Source organism: Rattus norvegicus, chromosome 8, assembly GCF_036323735.1.
Source record: "Rattus norvegicus strain BN/NHsdMcwi chromosome 8, GRCr8, whole genome shotgun sequence".
NCBI lineage: Eukaryota > Metazoa > Chordata > Mammalia > Rodentia > Muridae > Rattus > Rattus norvegicus.
In genome coordinates this window covers 100795859-100822214 of record NC_086026.1, presented here as the reverse complement: position 1 = coordinate 100822214, position 26356 = coordinate 100795859, and the positions used below count along the sequence as shown (strand labels likewise).

Sequence of the window (26356 nt, the reverse complement as noted above, 5' to 3'; positions counted from 1 at the left end):
TCACTCCAGTCTGTCCACTCTGGGTCCTCCTCTCCCCATCTCTTCCTCCTCCTGCCACCCCCGCCCCCTTCTCCTCCTCCTCCTTTCTACCTTCTCCCTTCCAAAAAGTCCAAAGCCCAGATCTGGAGCTTTGAACCATTGGGACCTTCCAGCAATTGCAAGAACCTGCAGGAAGCACTGAAGAGAGACAGGGACAGTTAGAGCGGGCGCTCCCCTTTTGTTTTCGGGGCGCGATTTATGTTCTTTATAAAGATGGGGTTTGGAAAAATAGAAAGGGCCTTGAAAACGTTGTTACAATGAAAAAGGGACAAATTAGAAGACATTTTCGGTGATCAAAGGCAAGAGGGAGAGCGCGCATGGGCATTCACAAAGCTTGACTTATTCACTCCCCTCTTTTGCAAGCAGGGGCAACAAGCGTGTCCCCCATTGACAAGGAGCCCTATTCAGACTGCAGGTGCGAAGTGGGCCAGCGCGCCCCGGCCACATTATGTCAAGGTTGTTGGAGATTAGTGTTCAGCCTTAATAACTAAAGCGCTTGATTTACATTGGAAAAAAGCCCCTTCAGCCGTGAAAACAAAATCGTTGAACGCGTGATCATTGCGAGGGCAGCTGATATCCTAATACTTGTATTGTTCTCTTAGGGCCCAGGACTGTCCTGGCTTCCTTCGGAAGACCAAGGCCTGAGTTGCTGGTCACCAGTCAAAGCTCCTGCCTGAACAGGCAGGGGAAAAAGGGGTGTATAGTGTTTCACTATACACCAGGCCAGAGGACAGGAGAGAGTACACCTGTGGTCTCTGGACTTCTAACAAGCTGAGCAGGTTGCAAATTAGGACCTTAAATTGTCTAGAGTCCTAAAACACTGTGAAGGCTCCAGATTCAGTGTCAGAAGAGGCCTGTAGAACTTATGCTGGAGCAAGAACATTTTTATTCACAGGCGAAGTTTACTTTGTGATAGCTGGGGCAGAAGGACCCAGGCATACCTACTGAGTAAGTGGAACTGTCCCTAAGAAGGTTATGAAATGTCCCTGACGACTTGTCTTTCATCAAGAAAAACCTAATACAGAAAGCCCTGCAACTGCAAGCTCTTTTCGATTTGTTCCCCCAGGGTGGAGGAGGAGTCTACCTTGGCCATGGCACTGGTGCCCAACGAGGTTATTTCAGGGCAGATTCCATTACCGTACTGTGCCTCCCACGTACACTCCTCCCCCACCCATGAGAAGGGATCCAGAGAACAAGAGACCTGTAGTAAGGACCCAAGAGCTGGTATTTCAATCTAGACATATATCCATTCTAACTGCCTATCTTTTGTGGAAGTCAAGCTACTTATGGCAATTTCCATAAGATCTGTCTGTGGAGACAAGGTGAGAAAGCTGTTAACCATTGTCTGGCCCTGAAAAGGTCGTAAGTCAGGGCCTCAGTGGCTGACCTGTCAGTGGAAGGTATAAAGGCTTTATTCATGCCGTCGTGGCAAAGCTCTCCGCTCCCACAAAAGTGTTTTTATGATTCGATTTTTCTTACCTCTTTTCTTAATTAAAAAGCTGAACCATTAGAACAGCACCTGCATCATGTCCTGACAGTGGCTGCATACTAATCCTGGAGCCTTTACAAGCAGTAATTATAACATAAAATCAGAGGTTGAATAAAACAGAAGGATTTTGCTCCCAAAGCCCCGCTAATCCCCTTTTAAAAGGGTCTGGTGAAATAATTCAGAACACTTTCCGGAAGTTGGATTACCACTCCTTTTAAACAAAAAACAAAAAACTTTTTACAATGAAATGATATTTCACACTTTAAGGAGGCTGATTTTCCACAACAGTATTTTAGTTGAAAGAGAGTTGGCAGGATTTGGGGGCAATAGGAAACATTTCACTACTGGATTCTCACTCAGTAGACAGAGTAGCAGAAAATGTAGGGGAGTTCTTGTAATATATTTGAAACATGTTTGTCAGGTCAAAATGTCCATATTACAAATAGCAATTCTTTAGATGATCCTCTCTCTCTCTCTCTCTCTCTCTCTCTCTCTCTCTCTCTCTCCCTCTCTCTCTCCCTCTCTCTCTCTCTCTCTCTCTCTCTCTCTTTTATTTCATCTCAGAGGAATTAAATAAAAGAGGCAGATGTACTTTTTACAAAGATGCATATATACAGATTTTTTTTCCAGGCAAAACATCTTTTACCAAAGTTCTGTCACTCTTCTTTTTTTTAAACTTACATTGATACATTGATGAATATAGGAGCTAGAGGGGCATTAAACCCTGAGAAAACTCTTGGAAAGGACAAACAAGGGTCATTGTACTGTCTGTAGTTTCTTAATGGTTTAGAAAAGCCTGCTGCCCTCATCTGACTAACTTGAGGGTCCATGGGTCAGTCAGTTAGTTAAAAGACAGTGGAAACCCTGCAATCCTTCTGATAAGTTACAGACATTATCTGGTGATGTCATGTTGGGTTAGCTAGTCTACCTGCTCTGTCATTATTTGGCAACCATGTAACAAAGCTATGTAGTCAGCAAATTCTTTCATTTTCCTTCCACAAACATTTCCCAGGGCTGTCCTCCCATTATCAGGTCAGAGCTGTGTATCTCCCTGTCCCCTTTATTTTGAATTAAACTACCATCTTGTCACTTGGCATTTTGGTTTTTGTAAATGACAAAAAAAAGTGATACAATTCCAAAATCTATTTTTATTGAACATAGTTATATTAAATTAACTTGCACCCTGTGGTATGGTATTTTTCTTTTTAATCTCTCTCTCTCTCTCTCTCTCTCTCTCTCTCTCTCTCTCTCTCTCTCTCTCAGCTGACACTTGAAGGGGCAAAGCTTTGAATGCATCTCCCTCCAATTGTCAAGTGAACTTCTCCTTTTCTGAGTGATTTTGGAGCCTGAGCTCAGTAACTTTCCCAGAAAGTTCTTTATTCTCCTCACTGGCAATATTTGGGTGAAAAGACCAGACTATCTCAGCAATCGGATAAGAAGCCAATGACAAGAAGAAAATAGTACTTTAGAACAACTGGTTACTGGGTGACTAAGATACTAGACACTTTTCCTGCAATAAAGATTTAGATAAAATGAGGACATGATTCATAAAAATGTGCTCACACCAAGGGGCTGGAGAGATGGCTCAGTGATTAAGAGTACTGATGGCTCTTCCAGATGGACCCTGGTTCAATTCCCAGCACCCACATGGCAGCTCATAAGTGTCTGTAACTCCAAGATCTGACAACCTCACACATATGTGCAGGCAAAAGGATAGCAATGTGCATAAAATAGAAATAAATAAATTGTTTTTTTTTTAAAATGTGCTCACACCTTGCTAAAAAGAATATGTCTATGTCTGACTTTTGTCTCCAACTGACCTGTCCTCAACTGGCTTTAACTTTCTACTTGCCTTTTCTCTGACATCCCAAAATATTGAGCATGGGATGCACAATAACCTACAGAGACTTAACAATTAAAAAAAATCAATCAGGGCAAATGGGGCCATGGAGTTCAATACAATATCGAAGTCTTAATAAGTCACAGGAGTGGCATTAAAGCTATCAGATTCATCAGACTTACTCTGTACAGAAAGAAAAGGCTATTCTCAATAATTCCTCATAGTCTTTGAAAAGATTATGTATCTGCTTCAGTGTTGGGCTAGAACCGGATCTGAAATTCTCAGAAAAGCAAAATTATATTAGCCTCAGAATTCTAACCAATTCTCAGGGATGTCTAAGAATGACCCATGGTGCCATGAGGCTTAGGATCCCTAAGGCTTCCACATTGTGTAGAAAAGTCCCCAAACGGCCATCTAATTCTGTGAGGAACTATGAGACACTTCTGAGAAGAAAACTGGAGTAAAGGAGCAACAGCTATGACTAGCATTTATCTCCAAATGTTTCAAGGATTACTGTATTTAACACTCCAGTTTACTAAAGCTGACATAGTATTTTATTTTTAAAAACCTACTGAAAGATGTTAGTCTGATTATTTTTAAAGATACAGGAATTGAATGAAAGTGAATTTCTGTCATTCATAAGGACGTGGGGCTAGTAATCAACAAACAGACCACCTCTTCCTTTCTAGTACCACTGTACTTCCAGAAGAATTTGGACCTGGCTGTTCTCCTGTGGAATAACAAGAAGGAAGGGTGAATGGGTGCAGAGAAAGGTGTCTAAGCAGACTGTGTCCCCGAGATGCCTTAACCATTTGTCACTTCCAAGTGAGTAACTGACCTAGAAAATAAATTCTAGGGTGAGGCTTATCATGGTCACTTGGAGCCCAGAGAGTTTAATCCATGAACAAAGGTGGCACCCTTCCTCCTACACAGGAAAAATAGAAAGATTAGATAGATAGATAGGTAGATAGATAGATAGATAGATAGATAGATAGATAGATAGATAGATGGGTGGTGGGTGGGTGGGTGGATGGATGGATGGATGGATAGATGACTTGAACAAATCTAGAAAGAAGTGATAATCTCTCAATGACCTTGATCTGAGTTCCTCTTTTTTCTACTCCCATTCTCAGTTCTTTTGCTGGAATCAGGAAGTTTCAAAGGCAGATTTTATCCAAAAACCTACTAGAGGATAGGCAGCCACCTTCCAAATATCCTCCTTTTTTCCCTCTCTATGAAGTGGTGTTTTGCTAGTCCACTGGCCTGGGTAGTATACAGAAATGTAGGGTGGGTAGGGTGGATTCTCCTCTCCAGTCCTAGATAAGCAATCCTAGAGTCTGGGAGGACTCCAGGCTACCAAGACACAAGACAGTCAGGACCTGGAAGAGCCTTAGATGGAGCTATGGTTTCATCCCTAACCATATTCTGCACCACTCTGATTGTGCTGCCAAAAGGGGTTTCCTGAGCATTATTTCCCAGAGACCACGAAGTCAAAGTAGCAGGAGATATCCCTGTAACCTGTTCCTAAACCTGAGAGTTTTCAGGACAGAAACCAGTGGAGCAGATGCCCAAGCCCCTCCCCCTTTCTAGTGCCACCCTATTGTACCAAGTCTTCAGTCTCTTCAGGGCTCCCCTTTCACCTTTTCATAAGTGCCTGTCTTCTTCTATTTTAGTTCTGCACTCTCTACCTCTAGGAATACAGTCCCTCAGATATATGCTACTTGTCTAAGATAGTATTTAAGGGGAGTTGCCCTTCTCACAACAGGATCTATCAGTCTCCTACTGCACCAATCCCTTGCCCCAGTCAAGAGAATCATTAGACCCAACTTCTCAGCCATTAGAAAGGACCTAGACATAATGTGACATCTGTGAAGGATTCAGAGTTCTGAAGGGGCACTGGCTTCCATAAGCAGAGACCACAGTAGATGTTCTGGTGATTCAAATTAGTCTGATACATTTGGGGAAAGTAAGCAAGCCAGATATGGACACAGAGAGTGTGCTAAAACTCAACAAAGACCTCAAATTCAGTTGAAGGAACAGCCAGTCATTGAATTGTAGCTTTTCAGCCTTAAAGTTGAGAACCTTCACAGACCCCCCCCAGGGGATCTGTGCCCACCGAGAGTTTTAGCAAGACTCCAGCAGCCACCAGTAATCTAAGGCATTCCATCAATTCAGGCAGGGTTTGGAGCCAATTCTCCCTGTTCTTCTAAGTTTGTTCAGTTCTTACCACTTCTCAGGTCTTTTGCTAGAAATCAGAGGTGCTTCGTGAGCTGCTAGGAGCTGCTGGAAGCCATGCTTACCAGAGAGGCCACTGAGCATCCATTTATCTTTTCTCTTCTGAAATGTAAATCAGTTGCTGCCACTGATGTCACCAAGGTTAGATTGTGGCCAGAGACATCTCTGCTCTGATCATTGTTTTGTCTGGTCCCTTATTTTGCTATCTCAAGTGGCTGGACCCCAACGATAATCCTGCCAAACCTTGAAGAAAGTTAAGGAAGAGGAAGAGTTGCAGGCTGTAAGAGAGCCCCGAATCTTTTCTAAGGTTATGAAGTAATAAGTGGACACTGGGATTCCGAGGAGAAAAGAAAACATCAAATCCTTTATTTCCAAACAACACAGCAAAAAGAAGCTACACATTCACAAAGTCTTTCAGAGGGAGAAAACTTATTTTATTTAACTTACAGGTACATGTTTCCAAGGAGATTATGCCTCAGCTTTGAACTTTATTCAACAACCACTGTCAAATATACACAACAACTTTTTTCCCTTCAAATTAGTTCATTAGTTTAACTGCTGTTCAGGGGAAAGATTTTGAAAATCACAGTGTAGATAGACAAGGTACCAATAATCTAAGGGCTGACTCAGACTTGGGTGTGTGTCAGTTATGACTATAAGAGATTCGCCTGACTGGATAATTCACTTTCATTGCAATCATTACATGTCCCCATAAATTAGCAATACAAACAGACATATGGAGAGTCAGGTAAACAAACAACATCGATATAAGAGACATTTTGCAGCAACTCTAACTGAGTACAGGGGTTACAATTTGGGGAAAGTTCTTCACAAATCATTTAGTAAGCACAGGGAGCAGGGCGAAGGGCGCATCCTTATCTATTTTAATCACCTTTAAAACTACAATAGGAGGTCGGAAAAAACCTGAACAGGGGCAAAGTTTCCTTTCTAGGCACACTATAAAATGAAGAACTGCACATAGGGGAGGAGGTGGCATATGCATGCAATCTTTTTTGTTACTATCTTGTGAACCAAACCTTCTGAACTCCAAGATGATCTAGGGGGGGAAATTGTGCTACCATCCTTTAGGTTAATGGCAGAAGGCAGAAACGAGTGCTGACTGCACTAGTGGTGAGGAAACACAGTGAATCTATTTATACCGGAAGTTTCTGTGAAAAGGGGAAAACTTTAACATTACCTGTTTTCAGGCTTAAGTTCCAAGTATCCCAAGCAGGAATATTTGGAACTGGAGTGATCTCCAGTAAAATTCGTCCAGTTTGTAAACCAGGGTGGATGGAATACAGGCCAGGACTGACAGCACTCACAGGAGCATCCAGAGCATCGACTTGGGGCACTTAGGCTCTGCCTCTACCCTTCTTGCATTACCTGAGGTACCAGTTTTGATGCAAAGGGTTTTCCAACATCTACACACATCACCAGGACTGAAACTACACAGTAGGCTTTTTTTTTTTTGTATTTTTTGTATTTTGGGAGGATGGGGATGGGGGGCATCCCCCTTAGCAAAACTTATTCCTAAAGTTATCTACTGGTGGAGTGTAGGGGTCTTTCTTTCTTTCTTTCTTTCTTTTCTTTTCTTTTCTCTTCTTTTCTTCTTTTTTTAAGAAATTTGATTTTATCTCTTTAGCAATGGTTTGGAACCAATGGGGCAAAGTGAGTTTGACAGAGAGGAGAACAAATCGCTGACAAAGAACCTTTTACATTTCACCAGCGTTGTTAGGACGACAAGCAGGAATGTCTCAGATAATAACTCCCACTTCAAAGATTTCTCAGCTCAATAGAAGGCAGACCATCCTTTTTATTCAACCACAAGGACGGGCACTAAAGAAGACTCTACTGTTTGATTTTTTTCCACCGTGTTTATTTTTCCCCTATTCACTAGGGTACTTGGATAAAATAAACAACAAGACAATTAAGAGAACATGGACTTCTAACTTTGCTGCCATCTTCCCCCATCCCCTTGGCCTTGGGCTTTTCAGTTTGTACCCAAAGCCAGCCCAGACCACAGTGGCACATCAGAGGAAAAGCTTAAGGGGCTGAGAGAGTTCTAGGGTTAGGAAGAAGTATGGCACCTCTGGGGAACACAGGGACACTAACTGTCCCTGAGCCGTAGTTAACGGCTCCCATACTTCCCCCAAGTCGGCCACCCCACAACTGAGCTGGGAATCCTCCTTTGGTAAGTTTCTCGGGATGCCCTAGTCATTTACTCTAACTCTGGAGCCTATGGGCGCTGTCAAGGTGTTCGGAGTTCGGCTCCTCCTCCCTCTCTTGAAAGAATCCCGGGTGCCAAAACCCGCTACATCAGGGTGCATGTTGAACCCCTAAACACTGGCAAGACAGGTCCTGGGAGGAAGTATATACTGGAGAGCACAGTGACAGTATTAAATGGCGTGAAAGCAAAGGTCAGCGCAAATGTATCTTAATAGAGTGTCCGCAGTGAAGTGTGCCGCCTTTGAAGCGGTCGCTCCCCGCGCGCATTTCCATGGCGAGCCTAACGCGGCATGCTGATGCACCGTCAAACTCACACTTTCAACCCCAAAACGCGACTCTTTGAACAACCCGAGCTTGATTGGACCTTTCTCCTTTTCTTTTCCCTCTTACAAACCATTTCCTCGCCTTTAGAAACTCGCCATCAAACCCAAATACGCCCTCTGATCACCGCAGAAAGCAGAAACAAAGAGAGCTGAGCGGCGATTCAAGCGGCCCTTTTCTTCCCTCGCATTATTATCCATTTTTATTATGATCGGGAACAAGTGCCCATTCGCGTGGGTTTTGTTTACCGGAAATTAAATGAAAATGATTTAGTCCGCGTCAAACAAAAATATATACTTGTATACACAAGAAAAAAGGCCTGTTAGACGTAAATATTATGTCCTTAATGAAAAGCCTGGACGGGCTCCAGGCTCGGCCTTTCAGGATTTCAGTGAGACTTGCCCATTGCCATAGAAATCCTAACTTACCATGAAGATGCACCGTGGCGAAGAAACACTGCTTTGTGAGAGAGCCCTTTGATGTCGCAGGCGCAAGATGCGGGCGCTCAGCTGCGCAGGGCAAGATTACCTTGCAAGCAACATCTGTAACAAGCAAATGAAAAATTAAAGGCGATTAGTGACCGGCCAAACATTTTTATTTCATTTTGTTATGTTGGACTGGGGTGAAAGGCAAAACAGGAGAGAAAGGAGTCCTGGATGAGGAGGGACAGTTTTAAAATATCAGCAGAGGTATCAAGTCCCTCAAGGGTTCTATGTGCCATGGCAGGAAGGTTAGTGCTTGCCCATGAAAACAAGTTCTTTGCTTCCCAACTGTCCATGTAAACTAGACTGACTGCACCAGGTTGTAACTCAACAACATGTTCACTGGAGATGCATTTGAAAAATACTGGGTTTTACTAGTGGTAAGAAAAACAACCCCATTCTGGCCAAGATGGTTGGTTACTTTATTAGATAGAAGTTGTAGGCTCCGTGGGACAGGAGTGGGACTTTTCGATTGGATTCTGAGACAGTGTAACAGGGCTCTCATGCTAAGAGTTGTTGGTCCAGCTTTTCTTGTATTCAGTGTATCTATTTTTGGTGGCACTGGAGATAATCAGAGAGTGTCCTGGGAAGTAGGCAAGACTGTATCAAAGTTACACTTCCCCAGCCTCAGGCTCCGGTTGTAAAATTGAGTTCCTAGGGACTTCCTTTCAGGAAAAAACATTTCCCTTCCCCCACATACTTATTTCAGATTTTTGGAGAACTGGACAAGTGCGACAATACTCTTTTCTCCCTTTTGCTACCATTCTCTTTCTTTGGGTGTTTTTGTTTCTTTAAATCTCAGTTGAGATTGTGAAGCAGCTCCTCCTTCCCTACAGAGGGTGGCAGAGGAGGAGCAAGCCCCAGTATTTCTCCTCCCTCGCAACAACAACAGAGGCCTTACTCTCCATCTCTGTTAATATCTGCCCTCCACCCCAGGACTTCACAAACCAGTACATTAAGTACCTTCAACTCTTTTTAGACCCACTGAGTGTTTGCCTGTCTAACACTTGTTATTCTACTTTATTTATCTCATGCTCGCCCGTAAACTTTTTAAATAAGACTAACATCCTGTCCTTTCTGACAAAAGCTATTAGAGAACCGGTGCTGTTCTCTAAGTCACATCCTGGACTGTGGAGAGCTTGCTTCAATGATGACATCAGCTAGCTCTGTATCCCCTGCTCAAGCACCTATGAGGCCCCATAGCAGCGTCTAAACAGATGGGGGTGGGAAAGGGAATCCTGGAAGCTTCACAACTCAGAATTCTTGAAAGCCTTCTAGCGCTCCTTTGTCTGTGCTTCCTATTGTTTCGTACTCCGTCCCCACTGCAAGTATAAAATGTCAATTGAGTTTGAGGTCTGACAGAACAGACTTATCTATGTGCTCTGACAGGCATTGGGGTTGGAGGTATGTAACATCCCAAGAAAAGGGACGAGCACCTCCTCTACTGATCTCCCTTATAGAGGTGGTTGGAAAATGCAGGACTTCTGTGTTTCTTTGTTGTTATGTGCTTATTTCGCTGTTGTTGTTGTTGTTGCTGTTGTTGTTGTTGTTCAAGATCAGCTAAGGAGCTGGAGAGGTGTGTGTAGGGAAAGGAAAAGATAAATGAGCTGCAAGAAAATGGTGGTGGAATGTTGTCTGCCACCTCCTGGGCTCTGAACTCCTTGGTCTGGATTGATGGGCGAGGGGGAAGAAAGGAAAAGTATTCTGTGACTGGGGTCTGAGAAAGCCCTGGCCCAGGCCTCAAGGAAAATCTTTTCCACCCTTCCACACCCACTGGGAAAATGTATGGCTTTACTTTTGCCACCTGCAGTTGCCAAAATTGTGAATAAATTCTAATAAGTTTTGTTGTTGTTTTTGTTATCTGTCTCTGTATCCTGGACATTGGTTTCATGGGCAAAGTGTGTATAGGATGTGACTATAGAATGAACACATTTCTGTTTTCATATAATGATCTAACATCAGCATGTTCAATAACCTTTAATAGTGGTCTATCTGCTTATCTACTCTTCTACTCTCCTTCCCTTCGTTCCTTGCCTACTTCTTGAAACCGGGCCTAGACTCGAAACCGGCATAAACCAGAGCAGCTCGCTGAGAAACAGTCCTGATATTGAAGGCGGCGGTGGCTGCAACTGGGCCCAGAGGTGGCGGCGATAGGCTGGGGTGGGGGCGCTGCAGAGTCAGCCACCACTGGTCCAGGCGCCCGAACACACGTACCATTCGCTCACATCTGTGCCACGCACAACCACCGCCGCAGAGCAAGCCACTGAGGGCTCACGGCCGCTTTCTAACGAGGTCGACGTGAGAGCAGACGTGATAGCTGAGTCGTAGCCAGAGCTGGGTGGCGGCGAGCGACCATGAACTTTCATGTGCTTTCGCAGAGAGCTGGGGTGCGTGTAGCACTTGTCACACCCGCGCACCTTGCACATATAAGGCTTGTCGCTCGTGTGCACGTGCGAATGTTTCTTGCGGTCGCTGCTGTTGGCGAAACGCCGCTCACAGCCCTCGAACTCACATCTGAAAGGTTTCTCGCCTGGAGGAGGAAACGCAGAGACGTTAGTAGGATGTGGTCTGCGTCCCAATATCAGGATTGTGTCCCCCCGCCCCCATCGTTCTTTTGTTTTCAGCAAAAGACCTACAAAAGATTTTTCAGAAATTACTTTCCCCTGTGCTTTAAGTCTGAGACCCTTCCCCCACCCCGTGGCCTAGTCCTACAGAGTGCTACCCCTCCTCCTCCCGGTCCAGGGCCTAGGGATGGGGGTGGGGGCGTCGGAGGAGGAGCGACGATGACTCCATCATAGTCATTTCCATTCTTGAGAATCCTCATCCAGGCACGTTTTTTTAGCTCCAACTTTTATCTATGTGGAGACAGAAGCACCTTTACCCACGGAATTGAGTTGATTGAGAAGTTCACATTTACTGGATTTAAAGTTACTGCCCAAGCCATCTGTCTTTGCCCTAGTGAGCTTTGCCCAGCAATCCGCCGGACACATAGTCCTTCCTGGTTCAAAGTGTTTTCTAAAGTAGGTTTTGTTCAAGTGCCAAACAACGGAAGGATTTGAAAGGATGAGCGGCGGATGCACATGCGTATGCGCAGTGTGAGAAACATTCTGAGCAACGATTCACCTCAAAGGCTATTTTCCAGGAAATAGAGCCCCCTCTCCTTTCCACTTCACTCACTGAAGGCAAATATACTGCAACATTCTTCACATCATGCCCAGTCTATCCGAAATTCCTCGAGATAGTGTTCGCCGGTTTTAATATTTTATTATATGGATCCAGCAGTGTCGCGGAGACCTTGTCGAGTGTAGACCGGACCCTCTCAGTCCAAACTGACAATTCCAAGTCTGTGATCCTCCCCAGACAATTACCCCGCCCGCCTGTTTCACCTCGCAGGCCAGAGGAACCCAGAGGCTGATAGATGAAAATCGGATCAGGTCAGAAGGGATCTTAAGTCTGTTGAAATCGCGGCCCTGACTGTGGCAAGCTTCGGGTGAGTGCCTGATACAGGCCAGGTCCACCGGGTGTACCGCAAGTCTAGGTAGAAGTGCTGGAAGGCCAGAACGCTGACAAAGCTGGGAATATTAGTTGGGCGAAGCCTCGTTCCAGGAGTTCCTTGCAGCCTGAATTTGCTGCTGTATAGAAGGGGAACGAAACCCCTGACCCCCACCCCCGACACACACCCCCAGAAGCTAGAATTCCAAGTCTTTGATTCAACTGGGGTTGATTCGGAAAAGGAAAGGGGGAGGTGTCTGTGATCCTAGAAGCTGAAGGTCCTGGGGGGTGATCAGAGGTGCTAACATTTCTCTAGCATAAGACTCAATAGCAAGATGCTCCGCTGTTGGCTTTGTGATCGCTTCTCCCGCGGTTTACAGGAAAGACTCCCAGATAGAAAACAACAAACTCTACATTCCGCTGTGGCGTCGGTGCTCAGATTTAAACTGAGGTTTGCTTGTTAACCTGCCTTTGGCTTGGGCAAAAATATCGGCCAACCCGTCTCTCCCGCACTGCCCACCGATAGCGCTCACCCTTGCTGAGTAGAGCTGGTACACTAGGGTTCTCTGGAAGATGTGGCCCGCTGCCATTTCACAGGACAAGGCACGGTTTTACGAAAATTGGAGACGTATAATGAACAAATCAGTGTCCCTATTTGTCCCCAGATTTCTGTCCTTTGATTCCACCAACGTTTGCAAACCCCAAACTTTTCTCTCTCCTCCCTCCTTCTTTTTCTTCATAAAATAATTTGCAAAAAAAAAAAAAAATCAACTGAAACCTAATAAGTTTTTTAGGGGTGGTGGGGTGGGGGATAGAGTTTGAGATTAGAATTTGAGGACAGAAGTCCCTCACGAGGGGGGTGAGGGGTATTCTGCAGCCACAGATCCCATTCCAATGTCTCGTCGCGTAAACTAGACAAGTATTTCGCTCCAGACGAGAAACGGGGAAGAAAAGAGCAGGTATGGAGACTCTTCAGTACCCGGGAGTGAGCAGGCCCCTGGGAGGCCAGGTGCAGGCCCGCCCTAGCGTTGCGGAGCCGCAGGAGGCGCCCTGGGCCCCGCGCTCGACGACCCTCCCACCCCCGCCGCCCTTCACCCTTCCCCTCCCCCAAGTCCCTGCGCTACGCCCTGGGTGGGAGGGTGGACCCCGCGGCGCCCGGCCCGGCCTGTCTCCCGCGGAACGACCTTCGCCTAGGCCGCGAGCCTCCGGACTTCGCTTGGGGCCCTGGCCCCGGCCCTGGTCCTCAACCCCGGCTCCAAAGCGAGCACAGCCTCAGTCGGCGCCGGCGCCAAGTTCGCCGGCCTACCGGGCCTCTAGGCCAGCGCCATTTTCTGGCACTTGTAGCTGGGTCTGTTTTCGCCATGACTCCGCCCCAGAGCGGCCCAGGCTCCGGCCTGCACCCCCAACCGCCGCCTCCCCCCCCACCCCCAAGAGGGCTGACTGACTGCGGGGAAAGGTGGGGAGAGCCCGGGCCCGGGGGTTCCGGGAGGCGCGCCAGTTTGGGAGGTTGGCCCGGCGCGCGCTCCTGGCCCGCGTACCCCTCGCCGCCCTACCATTGTTCCCCGGTCTCTGTCAGTGAAACCTTCTTCACCCGCTACCTCCAGAGCCAGGCCTGGGAGTCACTTTCGGGAGAATCTCAGCTAAGAAATCTGCTCCTGATCGCCGCTTCCGCGACTCGAGGAAATGAAACGCCATTAATATTTGAAAAGGCAATTATTTTCCTGTTGAATCGAAAACTGTCTTCATGAATAATTTGTAGAGAGTTCTATTGCCATTTGAGAAACATTTTGTTGCTGCTTTGCCTCCTCCTTTTCTTGCCATTACTTATGAGATTTGAGGGAGACACCGGAACAGGGAAGGCTCTATGGTTTGGTTTTGTTTCTTTTCTCTTTCTTTCTTTCTTTCTTTCTTTCTTTCTTTCTTTCTTTCTTTCTTTCTTTCTTTCTTTCATTTTTTAAACCCAAGCTGTAATGAATTAGGACAGAGACCGAAAAAGAACGCGCAGAATTCTGCCTTGAGTCCAAGCAAACCTGAGAGCCAGCCAGGCACACTTTTGCTTCTCTGATGTAGGTCGATTACGCTAAGAATTTGACCATTTTCTGCTTCACAGACTTCAAACAGTGGGCCGGCAAAGAGCAGTATAAGTTTGTTTGCTTCAAAATCCCTGTCATTAAAGATGAGTTCTTTCTCCAGCCCCGGATTGCGCATCCACCTTCCAGGTGCTGGCAGCCAGCCTCTGGAGCAGCAACTCTGAGGACTGGAATCAAGGTCTTACTTACTCCTCTGTCCCTGGGGATATAACTCAGGGGGAGAGAGAGGAGCAAATGGATGGGACAGAGTGGGGGAGATCTCAGAACGTGCTTTAGAAAACGGTACAAGACCTTTGCTGACATGCTAGGGAGATAAAGAGCAAGATCTAAATTGGACTTTGGTCTTGCCTCAGCCTATGCCAGTATTCTACCACTAAACCTCATGGGGGAGGCAGTTTGTGGCAAGATTTAGCAAGCTTCTTACCAGGTACTGCAACTATCGGGAACTTGGTCTCTTAAAAAGGTTGCCGTTCTAACAAGAATTGTAGAAAGGAAAGATACAGCCTGCAGAACTAGAGTACCAAGCTGGAATTCTGGTCTCTCCATCATTCTTCCCTTTTCCCGCCTCCAAGATGGGGGAGGGGAGAAGACGCTGACTTCTTAAACTTCAAGCGAGGGGGGCAGTGGTGGGGGAGCAAGGAGAGTCAAACAGTGGCTGCTAAACTAATTAATGTAACTTCACAGGCTGTTCTGAAAGTGTGAAAACTTTCTTCTTGCAATTGTATTAATTAGATGCTTCTGGCCAGAAGAGTTCAACTACCAGACTCCTTCACTGAGCTCCTTTTCTTTCTGTTAACTAGAGCTAACAGATGTGGTTGACACATGTCCCTATTTCACTTAACAGCTCGGTAAATGACATTTAAGGCAGTGGGTCCCGTTGGGTCTCTACTAAAATAAGAATGAGAGTTACCAAAAAAAAAAAAAAAGTCCCTTTTGTGGAGATAGCAATACAAAAACAAGTCAAAAGTAGGCCCCCAAGGCTCATAAATCCTAAAGAAGGTATTAAGGGTCTGATGACCCTCTCAGTCCAGGTGATGGCAGGGCTAAAAGGGAGAAGATTTTCCAACAGTGATCTGTAAATGTGAGACAAAATTTTCCCATTTCCTTTAAGACTTTTGGGGAAGCCACGCTGCTTTTTAAAAATGTCTTAAAATCAAACTCCTGGGACGGGGTATCTAACCTAGGGTTCAATATCCAGAACCTAAATAAAATCAAAGCTCTAAAGCTAGGAGCACCAGTTTACCCACAGGGACCCCGGAACTCTGGAGCTACTCTGCCCAGACAGCCTCCGGAAAACGGTGAGTCTAGGAGCAGAAGCTGTTAATTACCGTTTTATAAATCTGGCTCATGGAAACAATACCAAAATACCTCCCTCCTCCCCTCAGTTGGAACTTAAGGAAATTCAGACCCAAGGGTCTGTGTCCCATGGGTCGCACGAGACAGACAGCACTAAGTACTGACCTGTATGTGTTCGTTTGTGTATTTTGAGATTTTCTGATCTAGCAAAGACCTTCCCACACCCCGGGAAAGGACAAGGGAAGGGCTTCTCGCCCGTGTGCACGCGGATGTGATTTACAAGTTTGTATTTGGCTTTGAAGGGCTTGCCCTGTCGCGGACACTCCTCCCAGAAGCAAATGTGGTTAGCCTGCTCTGGGCCACCGACGTGCTCCACGGTGACATGCGTGACCAGCTCGTGCATGGTGCTGAAAGTTTTGGAGCAGGGCCGCGGGGATATCGGGCTGTCATCCCCCAGCCACTTGCAGATGAGCTCCTGTTTGATGGGCTGGCGCATATAGCGGAAAAAGGCTCCAGGGCCGTGGGGTGCGGTGAGGTTCATGGTCAGGTTCATGCCGCCATAACCGTGCAGAGCTGTGGCTGTTGCCAGAGTGTCGCCGCGGGCCATAGGCCCTGGTGCAAAAGGTTCCGACCTCGCATACATGTCTCCAGGGATCCCCAGACGCAGGAGTCCGTTCAAAGGACGGCTGTGGGAGGCCTGAGGAGGCTGCTCATGAAGGCCCGGAAACACCGAGGGGTTCGAAGCAGCGGCGAGCTGGGGCCCATGGTGTCCACAGCTGCTACCTGTTGTCGAGACAAACAACGTGCATGAGAAGCGGTGGCGTGAGCTTCGCACTTTCCCCGGTCCCCGGGGACAAATTCTGCCCAGCCGCATCTAGGTTTCTGGCAGTCGGTGCTGGGATCTTGAGCCAGTCGGTGCCAGCAATGAACCTGGCAGACCCAGCAAAGTAAAAAAGCCTCCGCCTTCGTCCGGCTGGGCTGCAGTTCTGCCGAGTCCCCTGCCGTGCCATGAGCTGCAAAGGGTAGCGATAATGGGGTAGGTGGGAAAGGCAGCAGGGCTGAGTCTGTGGGTGCCTGGGGGCACGGCCTCTGCTGCAGAGGTGTAAGACCTATCTCAAGATTACTTTGTCCACCAACACCAAGGGGTGCTCCCGGGCCAAGTTGGAGGGAGATGATAGGAAGGGTCATTTCGGGGGTGGTGAAGTTGGGAAGTGGTAGTGATTTTAAAGCGTCCTGGACGTGTGTGTGTGTGTGTGTGTGTGTGTGTGTGTGTGTGTGTGTGTGTGTGCGCGTGCGCGCGCGCGTGCGTGTGTGTGTTAATATATATTAATACATAAATATATATTAATTTCAGGGTCCCACTGGGCCTGGAAAGGACCGCCTGCTGCCCTTTGGTCTGGCAGCCACCAATGCGACTACAGTTTGGCAGTGCAAAGGACAACCGAAAACGAGGAAAAAGGAGAGGAGGGGAGGGGAGGGGAGGGGAGGGGAGGGGAGGGGAGGGGAGGGGAGGGGAGGAGAGGAGAGGAGAGAATAAACTTATGTAAAGTGGCGGGGATTGTTTGTTTGTTTTTAAGTTTGGTGTTTGCCCCCTCCCCCTTCTGTTTTCTCTGTCTTTAAAGTCCGTGTGAAACCCCGGGCACTACTGAGGCGGCAGCAGAGCGCTTAAGGAAATGAATAGATTCGGGGCCGCGGCCCCGGGCCACCGTGAGAACAATCGCCTGTGTCGCCTATTGGCCGGTGGTCTGGTCCGACGTCAGTGATGACAAGATATCTCTCTCCTCTCTCTCTGTCTCTCTCTGTGTGTGTCTCTCTCTGTCCGTCTCTCTACGTGTCTCTGTCTCTCTCTCTTCCTCTCTTTCTCCATCCCTCTCCCTCTTCATCTTCTCCCTCTTTTTCTCTCCCTCCCTCTTTCGCTCCTTCCCCCAATCCCAATAGCATTTCACGCTTCTATTGCTCATGCGCTCTGACCCAGGCATGGATTCTTTTCTTTCCTGTAACTCCCCACCACCCTCCTCCTCCTAGAATCCTGAGCTATGCCACCATGCTCCTGGAAGTGAGCGAACAGGGTTAGGTTATGCTTATACCCAAGACGACTCTGGAAGGAGATGAGTAGGGTCCTGTACACAGTTGAGTACTTAGGTGCCTCAAGGTATTTGGAAAGTTTGTCTTTGAGGGCAAAGGACAGGGTGGGAATCAAGGCAGAAAAGTAGGCTGCTGACTGCCTGAAGAACTCCTAGTAAAGAAACTCCTAGGGTATCGAACCTAGTACCCACTTTTATTCTTTCTCTGAAATTTCTTCTCCCCCTTGCCTTTCTCTCTTCTTCTTTGTTCCCCTAAAACTACCCTGTATGTCTACTCCTTTATTCACCCACCTTCCACCTCTTCTCTACTCTCTTCCAATCACCCTTGCCTCTCCTTCCTCTTGGTGACTGGCCTGACTAGAGAGACTGAACCAGAAGAGGTCAGAAGAGGAAGAAGTCTTGTTTCACACCACTTCAGGTTCCCCTGAAAGGTGTCTTTTCCTCATAGCTCATATTTATCTACCTGAGGGTATTCTGGCTAAATAAATAAAGGCTCAAGGCACACAAATACACAAATAGAAGGAACAGGTTCTTGCCTTCCAGTCCATGGGCTAGGGGACTAGTCTGGGGGTCCTGAACTCTGTGCAGTGATGCCAGATGAAGGGTCCACCAATGGCACCTGTGATAACTTCCAGTCTGTGGCCACTTGTTGCAGAAGCTTCGACCTTAGTCCTTGTTCTCTATAGAACTCTACAGAATGGATGGCATAGTTGCCTGCATTCAAGGCCTTCAGTCTAAAACTACCACTATAGCTGACTGAGGAAGACCAATTGAACATTTCAATTCTGGCCCCTTGTCTGCCCAACGATCAACTGCTTCCTTAGCCCAGGGCCCTGACTGGGTCCTCGTGCTCAATAATGCCGAAGAAAGTTCTTGGATCCTCTGCTTGCTAAGACCCAGAAACCTTTAACGGGGTTTTAAAGAGTTCTAAAGGTTGAGAAGAAACAACAACAACATAACCCTTTAAGAGAAGAGAGAAGTCTGAACAAATTAGAGGGAACACTAACTTAATGTTCCATCGATTGTACTGACCTCTCCCTGAGGACTCCATGACTAGTAAATAAAGGTCTTTTGGTCTTTTTGTTTTTTACTTCATTTGTTTTCTTTTATGTTGTTTTGAGACAGGGGCTCCTGTAGCCAAGGATGGTCTAGAACTTGAATGCTTTTGAACTTCTGCTTTTCCTACCTCCACTCTCCAAGAGCTGGGTTCATAGATACTCAACAGCACATGTGAGTGAACATAGGGGCTGAAAGAGAAACCTAGGGCTCCATCAAGGGAGCTACACTCCTGCCCCATAAACAAGGCTTTAACATTTTTAATAATTGACTTATTTTCTAAAGCTTGGTACATTCATCATTCATCCCTGCTTGGGGCAAGGGATTTAGCAAGGGATTAACTTCCACAATAATTTCTCTAGCTTTGAATAGTCTGTATCTCTCTGCTCTGTATTAGGAAAGACTTAGGCAATTACAAACAGATTCTGTGAGCACACACACACACACACACACACACACACACACACACAGAGGAGGAGAGACAGTTGGCCTCTGTTTCTTAAGTCAAGACCTTTCCTGACATTTTAAGATCTTGTCTCTGAGAATGTATCTCTCCCTCTGAAAGCTTCATTTACTTTCCACAGTTAGCCTTTTAATGAGAGGTGCCTCTATCTGGTCCCTTGGATTGTTCCTCCTCCCGCCCCCCTGCCCCCCTTATCTCTAGGCAGTTACCAAATTTCAGTGAATTTTGAGTCTGAGCTCTGAGAAAAATAAAGCGTGTATTCAGGTGAGTCTGAGCTGAGCCTCCAAAGAACTTGAAACACAACACACAGGGTGACAACAGAAAACAAACGTGTGTCCCTTCTCGCCCTGCTACTTCTATCCTCCAAACCTCAGAACTGAGATAGTAAACCTGAGTGCAGGTGCACTTGTGCCATAACATAACCCAGGATCTAAAATCTCTTTTCTCTCACTTAAACCTAGATGCTATACAATTAATTGTTCAGGATGTGTCAAATTCAGGATCCATTTTTAACTCTGGTTAATTATTTGATTCAAACCAACATGGATTCTTAATACACATACTGTGACCCAATCCCCATTAAATGCTTTGAATAACAATACAGGCTGAATGGCTTTTTTTTTTTTTAAGCATTTTCAGCTATTTTCAGAACCATTTGGAAGCCTGGTGAGCATGCCGAAAATGTTTGCTTCTCATTTTCACAGGAGAAGAAAATGCTAACTTTCCATTAGCAGGTTGTAGAGAGAAGGATTAAATAAAAAAAAAAAATCCAAGTTTACAGACCTCCTGAATTGCAAGCACTGACCTGTGTACTCAAAGGTTAAAAGAGAGAGAGGGAGAGAGGGAGAAAGAGAGAGGTTTTATACACACATCATGTGAGTATACAGTCTGACTATCTTTGCCCTTGAAAAGATATGATCATGTGTATGACTTTCTGTGCCAGCAGCAAAAGGGCAAACACATCTGATTCAGCCAAAATCACTGACAGTAGCCTGGCCCCATGGAGCTCCTTCCCAGATGCAGCCTTCTCTTGAAGCACTAAAAACATCTGGACCCATCCTGGGTAGACATTTCTTGAGTAGCTAGGGGTCAGTTGACCTGCAGGTCACAGAGACTGCCTGATTCTTGCAAGGTTCTTGGAGCCATATGGTCCACACCTCGGTTGGCTAAACATAACAATGGGACCAGACATTCTTTTGAGGTTCATTTCCCCAGAGACAGAGATAGAGAGAAAAAAATATTTCTTGTATCCGTTTATATTTACTGACATAAAACTTTCAGCAATTATGTAAGGACCTTCAAGGTAAATTTTTAAAATAAACTCCAAAAAGAGTCACAAGCTGATCAGAAATGACAAGGACTGGAGCACCAATGTCCTAGAAGTGTATTTCTATAGTTTTTTTTTCTTTTTTAAAAATGTCTTAGGATACAGAGCTCTCCAGTTTCAGAAACCTTCCATTGGCTGGATGTGCTAATCTTTGCTGGGGTCAGTTTGCTTTCAAGAGCTTCCCGCTTGGTTTGCAAAGAAAGGAGTAGCCTGTAGCCAAAAGGTGTTTTTGGCAAATGCAGGGGGAGGGGGGTTGTTGAGCTTCCATGAAGGGTACATGGGACGGATTCTATCAGTAGTTCCGTAACATCCTCCAATCTCTAGAGTCTCTCAAAATTGATGCCTAGAATCATGACTTGAGCATTTTTGCTCGCATTAGGCACTACTGCCAGTGGCATAACTGAGTGGTTTCTAGTTTATTTTCTAGGAAAAGGACAACTGGTGGCTTTCTTTATCTTCTGTCAGAGCTTCTTACATCAGTAGCTGAGCTATCTGACCTCTCTTCTTGGAAAGGGGGAAGGACAAAGATAAGGCATCAAGAGCTGGGCTATTTTTCCATTTTGATTTTTTGAAACAATGCTAAATCACGATTACCCATTCAGCCGAGGGGCCATGGCTCAGAGCCAGGCCAAGCAGCCTCTGCCATCTCAATGTTCTGCTTCTAGATCTGCAGCCACCTTTTCAGTTCCGATTTTACATTTGTGACCATGGTGTCACTCAAAACAAGGTGTGTATCTCTGAAGAGGCTGTTCACTGATTTCAGGATTCCTGCAGTGGGAGGTATCTCAGGTCTTATGAAAAGAAATCATTTAAGCCCCAGAAGCCTGCCACATGTCCAATCCCAAATTATGCAAAGGAGATGAGGTCTGTTAGGATTTTTTTTTAGAAGAGGAAATTTCTCCTAGTTATGAAAATTTTAGCTTTAATCACCATTAATGGAACTGAGAATGTGGGAAAATATACTTTAGATGCAATTTAATTTCCAAGGAATGCTTCTGCAAAACGTCTTTTCATAAAAAGATCAGAAGCAATTGATAAAAGAACTGCCAAGGTAGCATTAAGAGATCAAAACAACTGAACTTATATAACAATCACATCTCTTCTTTGACTTCTGCCATAAAGCCATCCCAGATAGTAAAAGAGAGTCATTTCCTAACTGACTTAACTTTTGTTAAGGAGCTTGCCTTGCATACCAATAAGAGACCATGTTTAGAAAACACATGGACTTTATAATTGAAGTTAAGAAAAAAAAGATGCCTGCAAGGGGGGAAAAGCCAACTTTAAATCCTATGCTTATTCTAAATGGAATATGAAATTAAATTCTTCACAATGAAGGTATTTCTGACAGAGTGGCTGTCAGTCACTCTTGGTTCAGACACCACATTGTGGGAACACAGTCACTACCACATTGCAGAGGGCTTGTGCCCCTGGTAAAGATGATGCATATCATGTAAACCCCATCACCAAGATCAAAGTATGCTTCTTTCATGGAAGCCAATACATGTCAAACCTCATCCCAATCAAATTGTCTGGAAATGAATTCAAGATGAATATGTCATAGAATAATGTGACAGTGGAATTGCAGAAGGTCAAGGGTGGTTGTTTCAATGATCCAGTACTCAAATATTAATTCTAGAACGTCCAGATGAGTAGGCATTGAATCCTCGGGCTGCTGGTGGGAAGTTGTGTCATTGATTTGTGTGCAAATGCATCAAAGACCAAGGTGTTATTCTAAGTTTCATTTAAACTTAGAGATGGGCCCAGATTCACATCCCAGTATAAGCAAAAGAGAAACAATCAAATATGCTTCGTGCATAAACACACACAGACACACACACACACACACACACACACACACACACGCACACACGCACACACACAGAAAAAAGTGCCTGATCTTCAGCAAATCTCTATTGATAATAAGATTTTTTAATTACTCACTTGATTCTTTCAGAGTGTTTCTGTACAGCCGTAATCGCTTCCTCATCACCAGGGAAGTCTTGTATTTCATTTTCTGAGCTTGAGCCTGCTTGAGAAGAAAAGGCCTTAGTAAAACAATACCATACAAGTTTCTGTGGCAAGAATCCATGACCTGAGTGTATGAAAGAAAGATGTTAGTCTGAAAACAGTCCTTTAGCTCTTTTTTGATCATTTTCAGATTTGGAAACATAAGAAAAAAGATTACATTGACAATAAAATCATTAAAAAAAATTCTAATTTCCCAGTTAGAATTCGTATCACTCCTTGTTCTGACGTTTAGGTAGATTCAGTGTTCAAAAATTGGTGGCTTCTAGAATTTGAGATTTTGTTTCAGAACACCCCATTATTTATTCAAGTTGGTTATTTACATTTGCTGAGGTGTGGTGGAGAGGGTCCTCTATTCTCTGGGGATGTGCGATTATGCTTAGTTAATATTGTTGGAAGGAAGAAAATTTCAGATTTTCAAGCCCTGCTCTGTCAGCAGTAGTGAATAACCCTTTAACCCCACATGTTCCATTCCCTTCTTGCTCCAGATCCACTTGAGGGCTGTTACTAACTCATTTTTTTCAAAGCTAATATTAAACCCACCAGATTAAAAATGTACCATGTTTGTTGCTGTTACTTGGTGTCAAGTTGTCTCTTTTTTTGCAGTTGCAAAGTTTAGAAACAGTGCCTCCCTCTCAAGATTGCTTGTCAGTGGCTGGAGCTACCAAGCATTCGGCAACCATAAATCCTTGAAAGCATTTTCAGGCCCTCTGCATCTGTCAGGCAAGGCTGTGCAGGCAGTGAAGCAGCCAAACAGCAATCCACCTAGCGTTGACCCTAAATTTGGTGAGGAAGGACAAACAGTCATTGAAAAAGGTCTCAGGCTGGACAAACACAGCAAGACCTCAGTCAATGGGAAGCCTGGCTGTCTTGACACTCTAGCCCACAGAACAAGTGGCTGTTTAACTTGTTGACCCACGGGCTAGATCCAAGTAGAGCTGCACTGTCATACAGGGTCTCTAATTTCCTATGTTCCCAGCATCTCTTAACTCAGACCCAAACTACCCTCAGGGTTTCATCCTTTCTTTTTCTTTTCCAGGCACAGGCCTGCATATACTCACCTTTTCCAAGGGGAAATTGTTTTCAAGTTTATCTAAACACACACACACACACACACACACACACACACACACACACACACACACACACAAAAAAAAACCAACAAAATCCTTCCTTAAAGGTAACAAGCTCCTTCTAGCACAGAGCAAGAAAGAAAGGAGGCCCAACTTTGTATTCTTACAGAAGGGCAGCAAGCTGGGTGTCCTTGCTCTGAATGTTCTCATGGCAGGATGTCTGGCACCACAGTTCCTGGTTGGTTGGCAATAATAGAATTTACTTGTTTGCTTCTAAGGAAAAGGGGGTAAGTTTCCCTAGAAACTTCTGCCTACCAACAATGCTGGCACAGCCCAACTTCTAGGAGGTCTGGATTGCTGGTACCCTCATGCCCTATGTACATGTCCTTTGTGCACTACAAATGCTTCCCTGGGCATGCAAGGAAATGTTTCAAAGGTTGAATCAAGGCAGACAAAAGGGACCTTGGCTAGATCTGTAGTAGATCCAGCCTATGCAAGGAAACAGGGCGACCATCTCTTTGGTTAGAATTTGAAATCACATAGTCTTGTTGAAGGGACAGAGAAAGGAGTGAATTTGGGAACTGTCCCTGGGCCCCTGAATCTGAGATCCCTGGGATAGTAGGTCTAAAAAACTCTTTGAGTTCCCCCCAAACTCTTACTCCCAAGGCGTCTTTTCATACCAAGTGACTACCAACTTAATGAAGGGTATCCTCAGGATGTATTGTAACCAGCCTTTATCCTGCATCTTGAGAGGACAGGGAAAGGGGTGCCAGGGAGCCTCAGTGATTGATAGTCACAAGAAGATGGGATGGTCGGTACTGCAACAGACACTGCTTTGATTTGAGGAATCACAATTTGCCTGTTGTGAAGCACACTTAGTCCACATAGGCCTGTCTAAGGTCAGAGGTCAACTAGAGCTGGCGACTTCAGTTCCACACTGATTAACTATCAGGCGGGAATACTTGCCTGCCTGCCTGCCGGAAGAGCTCAGCCCTGGCAGGCTCACAGCTACCAAGCCAAAGATGAAAGCCGCTGCTGGCCTTTGCTCAGATCGATCACCAGCTGCACTTGCACCTCCCTGGCTACCTTGCACCAGCCCTGAAGCACCAAGAAATTGAGCTGAGCGCCTGGGTTGTCCACATCCCTCTTCTTATTCCTGTCCTCGAGGGGGTAGAGATCGGATTCCTCCTAACTCTAGGCTGGAAGGCTGGCAACCTTCGGGTGCTCAGAGTCAAGCTTAAACTAGTGGGGTGACCTGCAGACAACCCGACCTGGGCAGGTAAGCCATACCTTAAACCCCTGCCCCCAAACACAGGAAGGAAAAAAGAGGTGTCCCAGAAGCAGATGCTGGAGGTCACTGCCAAGCCTTGCCATGACAAGGTTGTTTCTGCAGACTCCAGTGAATACCAAGTCTTGAAACCGCCCTCCTATGCCCTCTCTCCCTTTCTCAGTCTTCTCTATCTCCTTCTTGGTCGACTCCAAACTTTAAGACTTTGAACTAGACAGGTAACGCTTCTACACTCAAATCCACTCAAATTCTTCTCCCTTCTTTCGCTAGTAATTCGTTATATACCCCTGGGTCTAGGCTTCGGCCTGCTCCCGGCATCTAACCGCAAGCCGGATTCCTTTCCAGGAGAAAGAAAGCCAGGTCGCGAACCTATGGCCTGTGGCACAAATAGAGCAGATCCTAAGACAGACTACTGAAGCAGGAGGAGCAGGATAAGGGCGGGCTGGCAGGCAGCCGGCCGAGGCTGACCCAAACGGCAATCTCAGTCCTCAGAGAATATCCGGAGAAGTTCTACTGTGTAGCTTTTCCGCAGCACTAACTTGAGTGATTGACCCTGGTAAAGGTAAACCGAAACCCTCCCCATCATCCTTGCGGAAGGGAAAAACAGAAAGGCCGTCTGCAAGGACTCTTTCACGGGCACCCCCTCGGTTTCCACCACGAACAAGAAGGGCAAAACTTGGTCAGTTTTGTTCTTCTTGTGCCCACGGTGGGCACACCCAGGCAATTAAAAAAAAAAAAAAAGAGGAGCGAAGACAAGCAGGCAACAAGCTGGGTTTGGTGCCACTGGCTGGAGGAGCCCCATCTGTCTTTCTTGCACCCACTCCTCCCAGAGGAAAGAAAGGACTCATCTTCAACGCTGCCCCTCCCCATCCCCTTTAGAATAAGTGGGGTGGGGCCTGTACCCGCGATATGTGTGTGTGTGTGTGTGTGTGTGTGTGTGTGTGTGTGTGTGTGAAGGTGGAGATAGAGAAAAAAAGTCTGACTGGGCCTATTCTCCCAGTGGGTTAGGGTGACCACGGCCCCCATAAGTACATTTGCTACAAGGCCGCTGGGAGTACAGGCCTTCCCCAACTGACCCCCCTCCCCCTGGTTTCAAGCACTTACCCTGCTCCACCTGTTGCCTGGGTCACCTCATTTCTGCACATCACTTTGGGGTAGAAGAGGGGGGACCAGAAACCCCTCTACACCTCTTTTGTGGTTCCACCGAGGCGGTCATCCTTCATTTCTCCTTCTCCAGCTTTCGGGGAAGCAGTTAGGGAATGTATGATGAAGCAGAAATGAGCCGTCAGGATGATATTTTAATGGCTTATATGTCACGTTGGTGCATGTGGCTTTGAACTGGAGCCGCTCGCGTTTCCTGCAGAGAGCGCCGCAAATCCCACTTGATAACTTCTACAACCCACAACTTTTTTTCCCTTCTCATATTTACTCTTACCTTGTATATTTGGATGGGTTTCCTAAAAATACCCTCTGTCAACGTCCCCGGTGGATTTTCCACAGACTGGAGGAGAGAAGTCTGATTTTCTT

The 26356-nt window shown here is 46.0% G+C and overlaps 2 protein-coding genes across 5 annotated transcripts in view; one reads left to right on the top strand and one right to left on the bottom strand.

Annotated features, from left to right (window-relative positions):
* Positions 1-5938: 5938 nt before the first annotated feature.
* Zic4 (Zic family member 4) lies at positions 5939-26355 on the bottom strand. 4 transcript variants are annotated; one of them, XM_063265570.1, is made up of 7 exons: positions 26265-26355; positions 25934-26186; positions 23028-23245; positions 22385-22469; positions 15679-16296; positions 10850-11165; positions 5939-8695 (listed from the first exon to the last, which is right to left on the bottom strand). In XM_063265570.1, coding segments are annotated over exons 3-7 (1023 nt in total). In that variant the 5' UTR covers positions 23031-23245; positions 25934-26186; positions 26265-26355; the 3' UTR covers positions 5939-8694. The 4 variants fall into 4 exon arrangements, with proteins under 4 accessions (XP_063121640.1, XP_063121639.1, NP_001381057.1 ...); NM_001394128.1 differs by lacking the exons at positions 23028-23245; positions 26265-26355 and having other exon boundaries at positions 5944-8695; positions 25934-26113; XM_063265569.1 differs by lacking the exons at positions 22385-22469; positions 23028-23245; positions 25934-26186; positions 26265-26355 and having other exon boundaries at positions 15679-16387.
* Positions 24499-26356, top strand: part of Zic1 (Zic family member 1) — a 12435-nt gene continuing 10577 nt past the window's right edge. The window contains exon 1 of the mRNA XM_039082089.2: positions 24499-24820. The gene's annotated coding sequence lies outside the window, so the exon portion shown is untranslated. The remainder of the gene's footprint in view (positions 24821-26356) is intronic.